Below are 10111 nucleotides of genomic sequence, written 5' to 3'. Positions count from 1 at the left end.
CACACAACCGAGATCCAGGCAGTGGCTCGTAGTCTAGAGGGGGCCTTCATGAGAATGAAGAGCGCTCTCCATTCCCAGGACCTTGTCCCATTGATAAAATTGATCAATTCAAAATTCCTTCCTACAATCTCCTTTGGTGCAATAATTTTTAAAGACAAAATGAACAACTGGCTAAATAGAGCACAATCATCATGCTATCGCCGGGTCTTTCGACTGCCAAATTCGACTTCCCATGCCCAAATTCGGAAAGAATTTTCCTTATCCTCTATGCGCTGGATTATGGGTGCAAGATACGTCTCATTCTGTCTGAAAGCGAAACAAGCTAACCCCCATACGTTGAAGAGCTGCATATGGCTCCTGCTTAACAACCCAACTACATCATGGAATAAATATCTGATATTCTGCCTTAAATCCTTCGAAGCGGGGGATATATGATCCTCTTCCTTGTCCAACGAAACGAGATCGATGCTTGTAACCAAGCAAGCTAAAATCCTATCAAATCAATCAGACACGCAACAGGTTCTTCAGCTTTTTCATGGCACTTGGGCTGCCAAACTATATGCCCCGAAAAGTCTCCCATCTTATCTCCCATCAGCAATGAAGCCGGATATCAAACACCAATTGATGAGATTTCGTTTTGGCTTAATTCCGTTGAAGGCATATAAGTTTGGGCAAGGATATAAGAAAGAAGCCTCTTCTCAGTGCCGTTTTTGTAACCAGGGAGAAGAAAGCTTAACCCACATTTTGTGCATCTGCCATTGCCTTCGGGCGCAAAGAATATTCTGGCTGAGACCAATTTGGCTTCTTTTAGGTATCAGGACATGTCAAGAAGCGCTCGAGGCATGTATGAGGGGGGACTCGCCACAGTTGGCGACTCGCTTTGTAAAATTCATCACAGAAATTAACTGCTTGTCTCTACCATCTGATCAAACTTGAACTTTTACCCCCCTAAGTGACATTCCCTTGGCTTCTCTGCTTTCCCTTCCCTTTACCTCACCCATCAATTCTATTGTCTCCTTCAACAACTGAATACACTTTTTTTTATTTTTAATGATCATTTTTGTATGTGCAGATTGCAATGATTTTAATTAATTGTGCAATAAAATGTTTACTTACTCTTTGTTGCCAACATCTCATTCGTGCTTGTAGCAGTCTCTGGCTCCCCTGGAGCCAGTTTCTTTCTCTCACGTACTCTCTCTGCTTTTTTAGATTCCTACACTCCCTCTGCAGACTCTGTCTTACTCTGTCAGGCTCACTCTTTACACATTCACCTTCTCCTGGCTTTAGTCTCTGCCCCTTGGCCAATGCAAGTCTTTCTATTTTCTTAAATTTCATCTCACACTGTTCCCTGCGGGACTCTCTCCCGTCTTTGCTCTATCGTTATCTCTCAAGCCCTTTATCCCTCTTTGGCCGCACTGGGCTTGCACTCGTCTCTGCCCCAGGCACTCTCCCCTGCTCTCTATAAAAGGCGCGGGGGTGAGCGCCCCTGTCACTCCTGAGGGTGTGTCTGAGGCATCATCCACCTGTCTCCGTCAGAAGCTCATCAGAGGCTCCGGTTCCTTCTTAGAAGTTCCTGCCAGGGGACAGGTCACCAGTCCTGCGTCTTTCGAGCCCGTACCACGGCGCCATGAAGCTCCTCTTCGGACTCCTCCTGGCCGCGCTCCTCAGGGCAGAAGGTAAGGAAGGCCTCGCCTGTGCGCCTCTCGTGTACTGTAATCTACCGACAGTCTAATCCTGTTTTCTTTAAATCCTGGGTTTCGTTTTCTCTAATGTGATGCGTCTGTGTCTCGTAACTCGACCGAGAAACGGCAAAATTGCTAAAGCCCTGAATAAAATGAGAATGAATAAAATACATGAATTGAAACACTCGGTGGCTCGAAGGCTTCCGATACTTGTTTTTAACTGTCTACGAAATAACAGTATTTTCAACTTGAGTATTTATGAAGTAATTGTGTGACCCGACATCAATATTTCTCTAAAGCAGTTACCACAGACACCCAAGAACAACAAGCTGAGAGCTGTGCTGCATACTTACGGAATGGCACTCGCCCCTGCATATTCACCAGAGGGCAGAAGTCCCTGTACAGTTTCCTAAGAGCATTTGCCCCCACACAGTTACTTAGTAAAGACTCAGGTATTTTTCACACTCCTAAAAAGACATGACTACTCTTTGGCATTAGGCGGCCGTAGGCTATTTTATTACATCAGACATGAACCTCTGAAGTAGCGGGTGAAACGCTTGACAGTTTGAACTTGCTCCCAATACCTTGAGCACACAATTACCTGGCATGGTTGACTAAATTATATGGTGAGAAAAGGCAAGTTGTGCAGCATAAAGCAGCACATGTTTTGATAGTATTACTTCATTATTTTGTCCACATGGTAACACTGTCTGTGCAAATTATTGTTTCATGTAGACACTGACGACAACAGAGACAAGCATTTGCAATGCAATAGGTCTTGCATGCTACTGCTGGGATATTGGGGCACATGCATCAAGCTAACTACCTGTCGCAAAGGGGCAGGGCACAAGTCCTAAAACAAGCATTTGCAATGCAAGAGGTCTCGCATTAGGAAAGTTTCAATCAATCAATCAATCATGGCATTTGTATAGCGAGCTACTCACCCGGGAGGGTCTCAAGGCGCTGGGGGAGGGGTAGGTTACTGCTGGAACAGCCAGGTCTTGAGCTGCTTCCTGAAGGAGAGATGGTCTTGGGTTCGCCGAAAGTGGGTGGGGAGGGAGTTCCAAGTCTTGGCTGCCAGGTAGGAGAAGGATCTTCCTCCGGCAGTGGCTCTGCGGATGCGTGGTATGGTGGCGAGTGCGTGGCTGGTCGATCGTAGCTGGCGGGTGGGCGTTTAGAAGGTCATGCGGTCATTGAGGTACTTGGGGCCCAGGTTGTGGAGAGCCTTGTGTGCGTGGGTGAGGAGTCTGAACGTGATTCTCTTGCTGAGGGCGAGCCAGTGCAGGTCTCTCAGGTGTCCGGTGATGTGGCTGTGTCGGGGGATGTCGAGGATGAGTCGTGCGGAGGCGTTCTGGATGCGTTGGAGTCTTTTTTGAAGTTTGGCTGTGGTTCCGGCGTATAGGGTGTTCCCGTAGTCTAGTCGGCTGGTGACGAGTGCCTGGGTGACGGTCTTCCTGGTTTCCTTGGGGATCCATCTGAATATCTTGCGGAGCATGCGCAGGGCGTTGAAGCACGAGGATGAGACGGCGTTGACTTGTCTGGTCATTGACAGAGAGGAGTCCAGGATGAAGCCCAAGTTTCGTGCATGGTCCGTTGGTTTGGGAGAGGTGCCCAGGGCCGGGGGCCACCAGGAGTCGTCCAAGGCGGAGGGTGATGATCCCAGGATGAGGACTTCCGTCTTGTCTGAGTTCAGTTTAAGACGGCTGCTTCTCATCCAGTCGGCGACGTCTTTCATCCCTTCGTGTAGGTTGGCTCTGGCGGTGGTGGGGTCGTTGGTAAGGGAGAGGATGAGCTGGGTGTCGTCCGCGTAGGAGATGATGTTGAGGTTGTGCTGGCGTGCGATGGCAGCGAGGGGGCTCATGTAGACGTTGAAGAGGGTTGGGCTGAGTGAAGATCCTTGTGGTATGCCGCAGATGACTTCGGTGGCCTCGGATCTGAACGGAGGGAGGCGGACTCTCTGGGCTCTTCCGGTGAGTAACGAGACGATCCACTCCAGCGCTTTCTCTCGGATTCCGGCGTTGCTGAGGCGCTTCACTAGGGTGCGGTGGCAGACGGTGTCGAATGCTGCAGAGAGGTCCAGGAGGATGAGGGCCGCTGTTTCCCCATTGTCAATCAGGGATCTGATGTCATCGGTGGCGGCAATGAGGGCGATCTCGGTGCTGTGGTTGGCCCGAAACCCGGACTGTGAGGGGTCGAGGGATCCGTTCGTCTCAAGGAAGGCGGCAAGCTGTTTGTTGACGGTCTTCTCGATGACTTTGGCCGGAAAAGGAAGGAGTGAGATGGGACGGTACTTCTTGAGGTCGGTGGGGTCAGCCATTGGTTTCTTCAGCAGGGCGGTCAGTTTGGCGTGCTTCCAGCTCTCCGGGAAGGTGGCAGTGTGGTAGGAGGAGTTGACGGTGTCACTGAGATGGGGTGGGATGGTGGCGTCGGCTTTGTTGAAGACGTGGTGTGGGCACGGGTCGGTTGGTGATCCGGAGTGGATGGAGTTCATCGTGCGGGTGGTGTCTTCGGTGCTGATCGGGGTCCAGTTGCAGAGGGTGGTGGTGGCGGGCGCTGGTTCTGTGGTAGGGTGCGTGGTCTGTGCGTCGAAGCTGTTGTGTATGTAGGCGATCTTGTGGTGGAAGAACGAGGCGAGTGAGTTGCAGAGGTCTTGCGAGGGAGTGATGTCATTGTTTCCGGCGCTGGGGTTGGAGAACTTTTTGACGATGCTGAAGAGTTCCTTGCTGTCGTGGGTGTTGTTTTCCAGTCGTTCTTTGAGTGCCGTCTTCTTGGTGGCGCGGATCAGCTGATGGTGTTTGCGGATGGCGTGCTTGAGGGCGGTCCTGTTGTCTGTGGTGTGGTCGAGCCGCAAGGCTTTCTCGAGGGTGCGGCAGTTCTTCTTGGATTCCTTGAGTTCGTCGGTGAACCAGGGGTTTTTCTTGCTGCCGGGTCTGCTGGGAGTGTTCTTTAGTGTGCGAGGTCATCAGCGCAGGCGGTTAGCCACTTGATGAGGTTGCTGGCTGCTTCGTTGGGGTCCGTTGTGCTGGTCGGAGTGTTCTGGCTGAGGGAGGCGGTGAGCTTCTCGGAGGTGATCTTACTCCAGCTTTGGCGGGGGACCTGTTGCGGGTGGTGGTAGGTCGTAGTACTTCTGAAGCTGAAGTGGACGCAGCTGTGGTCGGTCCAGTGGAGTCCGGTGGCGTGGCTGAAGTAGATGTGCTTGCTGGATAAGAAGACGGGGTTAAGCGTGTGGCCGGCGTAGTGGGTGGGGGTGTTCACCAGTTGCTTGAGTCCGAGGTTGGCGAGGTTGTCCAGCAGGGCGGTGGTGTTTCTGTCGTTGGTGTTCTCCAGGTGAAAGTTGAGGTCCCCTAGGAGGATGTAGTCGGCGGAGGGAAGGGCGTGCGGGCTGAAGAAGTCTGCGATGTCTTCGCTGAATTGTGTGAGTGGTCCCGGTGGTCTGTAGATGAGGGTGCCTCTGAGGGTGGTCTTGGGGTCAGTGTGTATCTGGAAGTGCAGGTGTTCGGCGGCAGTGAAGGTTTCGTCGGAGTTAGTCGAGATGCGGATGGTGTTCTTGTGTACGATGGCGACGCCTCCTCCCGTCTGGTTGACGCGGTCCCTCCGAGGGATCTTGTAACCGTCCGGGATGGCTATGGCGATGTCGGGCGCTGAGGAGGCATTCATCCAGGTTTCGGTGAGGAAGGCGACGTCCGGTGCTGTCGCGTCGAGCAGGTCCCAGAGTTCCACGGCGTGCCTGTGGACGGAGCGGGTTTTGAGCAGGATGCATTTCAGGTGGTTGCTGTTGGTGTTGGACTTGGTGGGGGTGGTGCAGGTTCGGTAGCAGGTGAATCCGCAGTCTCTGCAGGTGAAGGGTCCGTGGGTGCGTCTCGGGGTGGCTCGGTAGCAGGCAAGGTTCCGGCCGGCGTTGAGTGCGTTGAGAGTGGCGGTGTCGTAGGTCCGTCGTTTAGTCTTGCATCGGCGGTGGGGGCCAGGGGTCCTGGCGCTGGGCGCGGTCCAGGCGCGGACGAGCGCAGACGAGCTTGCGTTTGGCGCGCCTTCGGCGCACAATCGGCCCGCCCCCTGTGCGTCAGCGCTGCGCGTGCGTGGGGGCAGCATAAGTAGGGAGCCGGGTGGGCGGAGCAGCTGGTTGGCGGGAGCGGAGCGGCAAATGGGCTGGGGGGGCGGGGCCGCAGGGAGTCAGCGACGGGAAGAAGCTGGTGCGGGCGGGCGGCTCAGCGGCAGTTGGGTCACCCGACCAGGAAGAAACCGGAAGCGGCAGCAGCAGGCAAACACAGGAAGCAGCTGGCAAGGCAGGAGCAGCACAGGAGCGTGGGGGCGACCAGGCCTGAGCACAGGCACTGCAGTCGCTCCTATTGAGTATTTAGCTCCTATTGATTGATTGATTGGTTGATTGAATACTGGAGCGACTGCAAGAGCAGCATGAGGGGCGCATCAGCGAAAGCAGCAGATCTGGGTGAGTAAACAGCCAGGGTGTGAAGGGTAGAAGTGAGGGAATAGTCTCCCCTTTGACAGCCTGGGACAGTGCAAGCAGAGCGGGCAACCCGACTCGGTTAGGGCAAGCTCCACAGGCATATGCAAGGCCATCACCAGGGCAGCCGTCAATGATCACTAGAGCCACCTGGTTGGCAAGCCTCATCCCCCTGGCAGTCAAAGAAAGGATACGAAGGAAGGAATTTATCTATATATTTAAATTATTAGAGATACAGTTAGATGGTTTGGACTTGACCGTGTACGATAAAAAAGAGGAAGACAGGAAGGAGTTGAGAAGAGAGAGGAAGGAAAGAAACTTTGATAATTGGCTGCATGCATTCAGCATTATGTCATGCATCATTGTAGAGACGTTTCCCCACTGTGCAGTGAACCTCTGGCTCTACAAATCCAAAATACATGGCCACATAGGTAATTTCTGAGAGACGCCTGGTAGGAGTATGATAAAGGTTTTAGTTTAAAGATGCAAACATACCTGGAAATGGAATGGGATGAGGAGGATGTGTCAGGGCTCATTCACAAAATGTTGGTAGCAAAGGAAGTCAGAACATGGGCAGGAAGGAGTGGACAGTCCTTTTGGAAACCCCCTATCAGGGAAGGAACAAGCCATACCATAGGCCTATGTCACACAACAGCTGGAACCCCCCACATTCCAGCCGACCAGCAGCTATCTGTTGGAAATACAAAACCAAAAAAATGCACATGGGGCGTTGTGCAAATTCCAGCACATGTTTTCAGGCTGCGGAAGGGAACATCCAGTGTCAAGTTTCAGGCACAGCAAGCAGCGTGGGGAGAGGAAGAAGAAAAGAGAAAAGAAAAAAGCACTAGCAGAGAGCCTGGGGCAGTGGGGACACAAAAAGACAGTGACAGTTTCCAGTTAGCCAGATCCCCCATCAATACATACCAGCTCGGGAGGTTAGCCAGTAGATACCACAACAAAAGCAGCACAGCCATTCTAGTGAAGGGGTTTGAGGAGGGGTTTAGAATTCCATTTGAGGGACCCTTACCCAAGAGCAGCGTAAAGAACTTGAAATCAGCCTTAGGATACCCAGAGGTGCCTCGCCGAAAAATCAAAAAGGAGAGGAATATGGAAAGGATTGAGGACCCCCTGCCACCTCCCCTGCCCAGGAGGCTGGTGATCTCACCCCTGGGGTTGATGCCTAAGAAGGACCATGGTTAGTTCAGGCTCATTCATCACCTGTCTTTTAGTGTGGGCACATCGGTAAACGATGGGATCAGTTCTGAGGCATGCTCAGTGGGGTATGCGAATGTGGACAACGCTATTGACTTAGTGAGGGCTAAGGGTCGGGCCCTCATGGCAAAAGCAGACATTGAGTTGGCCTTCCACCTCCTCCTGGTGCACACAGCAAGTTTCTATTTGCTAGGTTTTCATTAGGTGGGGGCAACACACATCGACAAGATTATGGCAATGGGGTGCTTGGTATCCTGTGTGTATTTTGAGAAATGTAGCACCTTCTCAGGGTGGGACTCGCATGACCACCACCCTCAGGGTGGTAAACTACACTACCTCGATGACTTCCAGTTTGTGGGGCGGGCCAGGTCCTTAGAGTGCGGGCACACACTGGCAGCATTCCAAGACCTAGCTGGGAAGTTGGGAGTACTGCTAGCTGTAGAGAAGACGGTATGGCCCGCAACCAAACTTATATTCCTCGGGATAGAATTAGACTCTGTAGTGGGTACATCCAGACTGCCTCAGGACAAGTTGAAGGAGTTCAGGGAAGAAATAAGGTCAATGTGCGGAAAGGAGAAAGCCACCCTCCACGAATTAGAGAGATTGATCTGCAAACTTACCTTTACAGCTCGTGTCTTTATCAGGTGTTTAAATGCATCTAACGGCTGGGCTCACCGGAAAACACCACCATGTCAGGCTAGGGGCGGGTGTCAAATGGAACCTGTCCATGTGGGACGCAGTCCTGGCTGACTTCAAGAGGCTACTGATATGGAGAGATGGCTGTGTAAAATCCAAACACATAGCCCTGTTCACAGATGCGTCAGGCAGCATAGGCTTAAGGGCAGCCCTGGCAAAGGAGTGGTGTGCAGGGCAGTGGCCAAGGAGATGGCATGAGATGGGGATCACCAACAACATCACATTCCTGGAACTATTTCCCATTGTAGCGGCACTAGCAGCTTGGAAATGGAAGCTGAGGACCATGAAGCTAATGCTTTGGTCAGACAACAAAGGGGTAGTGCAGGCGATTAACAAAGGCACGGCCAGGTGTCCTACGTACTGAGATTAATTGCGTTACTTGGTTAAATTACAGATGGAAGGGAACGTAGAGCTTAAGGCACACTACGTACCAGGGTTGGAAAAACACAGTGGCAGATCCACTTGCTTGAGCATGATGGGCAATGACGTCAAACCTGGAACAGCAAAGATAGAACTGCTGTTGAGAAGGTCAAAAACAGATCAGGTGGGCAGATGGGCATGGGTACGGCTAGACTGCAATGGTGATCCTAGGTATTGTGCGGTCTGCTGCCCTTTGGCCTACATGGCGATACGTCACACAGGAGAAGGCCCACTATTAAAGCACAGAAATGGGGAGCTCCTGAGAAAATTTCAGCCCACATCGGTCATGTGCCAGGGATTGGCTAAAGCAGGGCTTCCGATATCAGAATTTGGATTACACTCCTTTAGGACTGGGGCAGTCACAACAGCGGCACAGCAAGGGATGTCTGAAGCCAGGATCAAGACGGTGTGGAGGGGGTGGTCTATCGCTTCTAAGACATACATCCGGCCACAGCTATTGTTAAAGAAAAGAATGATATGAAAAGGGCAAAGGGACTGAGCCGCAGGGATCGGTGCCATCTGACACTTTGATTGTTGTCTCAGCAGGGATGCGCCCCGCCTGGTATGGGTGGTTGGCCACTCATTTTGCTCAAGAATACACACTTGGTGGTTGCGGAGCAGGCATAGGCAGAAGGGCAAGCCAGTCGGCACATTTGTCTGGTGGTGGGGCCATCCGGGGATGAAATGGAACCAGCTTGCGACAACACTAAAGGAATTCAAGCTGCGGCCGCATGGCTCCCCAGCGTCTTGGTGAATCATCTGGAGGAAACGACCTAGTCATATGAAGGGATGCAAGTGTTTTGGGCCAACCTCTGGGGAGCGATGGTGCTGGCAGGTTGAACATAAAAAATAAATTTTAAAAATCCAAAGGAGCATGGGGCAGATTTTGGGAGACGGAAGCCTCCCTTATGGCGTGACAGATAAGAAGGGGTACATTGGTTGTTTATGAAGGCACTGTTGAAAATTCCTGGAGGAAACTTTGCTCTTTTGTTTGCTGCCCCTTCGCCTACCTCTCGCCGCACCCGCTCCGCGGGTGCCGCTTCGGGTGTGTTGTCAGCGGGAGTTGCTGGGGTGTTGAGCACTCGCTGCTCGGGACGCTGTGGGGGCGTTTTTCCACCATCAAGGCAGCCTTGAGAGCGGCGCTGCAGGGACTCACTCTCCCAGGAGTTCCTGCCCGGCAGCCATCACCTGGTTCGCGGTGCCCTGCCCACAGGACACCACCTGGACAAATTATGAAGGCACACCGGCAGGGGTGTGTGTAGGAGGAGGACCACTCAATTGGGGACGCCATACAGCAGGGTTAGTAGGCCGGAAAAGGGGGTAGCAAATGGAGACGGCACCCACAGCCCAGACCATCGGAAGGCAGGGCAGAAAAGGGACAAACAAGGTAGGGAGTTGTGGCCTAACTCTGGGGAGAAGCTACCCCCACACGCAATCAACATGAAAACCATCAGAACAATTTATGACCCCAAAACCAGGAAGGAATGATTTATGACTACAAGGCAGCGAGGTAATGAACTGTCATTGGGTGATTTATGGACCTGTAAGATGAGCAAAATGATTTATGGCAGCAATTGGTGACAGTCCATGAATATGATTTTTGGCCAGGGTCATAACGTGATGATCAGGGCACTGTACT

At 52.3% G+C, this 10111-nt stretch overlaps 1 protein-coding gene across 1 annotated transcript in view; it reads left to right on the top strand.

Moving 5' to 3' along the window:
* Positions 1-1604: 1604 nt before the first annotated feature.
* LOC147733123 (uromodulin-like) overlaps positions 1605-10111 on the top strand; it is a 270223-nt gene continuing 261716 nt past the window's right edge. Inside the window, exon 1 of the mRNA XM_086955856.1 lies at positions 1605-1676. Within this exon, the coding sequence (XP_086811982.1) occupies positions 1628-1676 (49 nt within the window). The 5' untranslated portion in view covers positions 1605-1627. The remainder of the gene's footprint in view (positions 1677-10111) is intronic.

Source organism: Lissotriton vulgaris, chromosome 2_1, assembly GCF_964263255.1.
Source record: "Lissotriton vulgaris chromosome 2_1, aLisVul1.2, whole genome shotgun sequence".
Classification (NCBI taxonomy): Eukaryota; Metazoa; Chordata; class Amphibia; order Caudata; family Salamandridae; genus Lissotriton; species Lissotriton vulgaris.
This window is presented reverse-complemented; position numbering and strand designations above follow the sequence as displayed.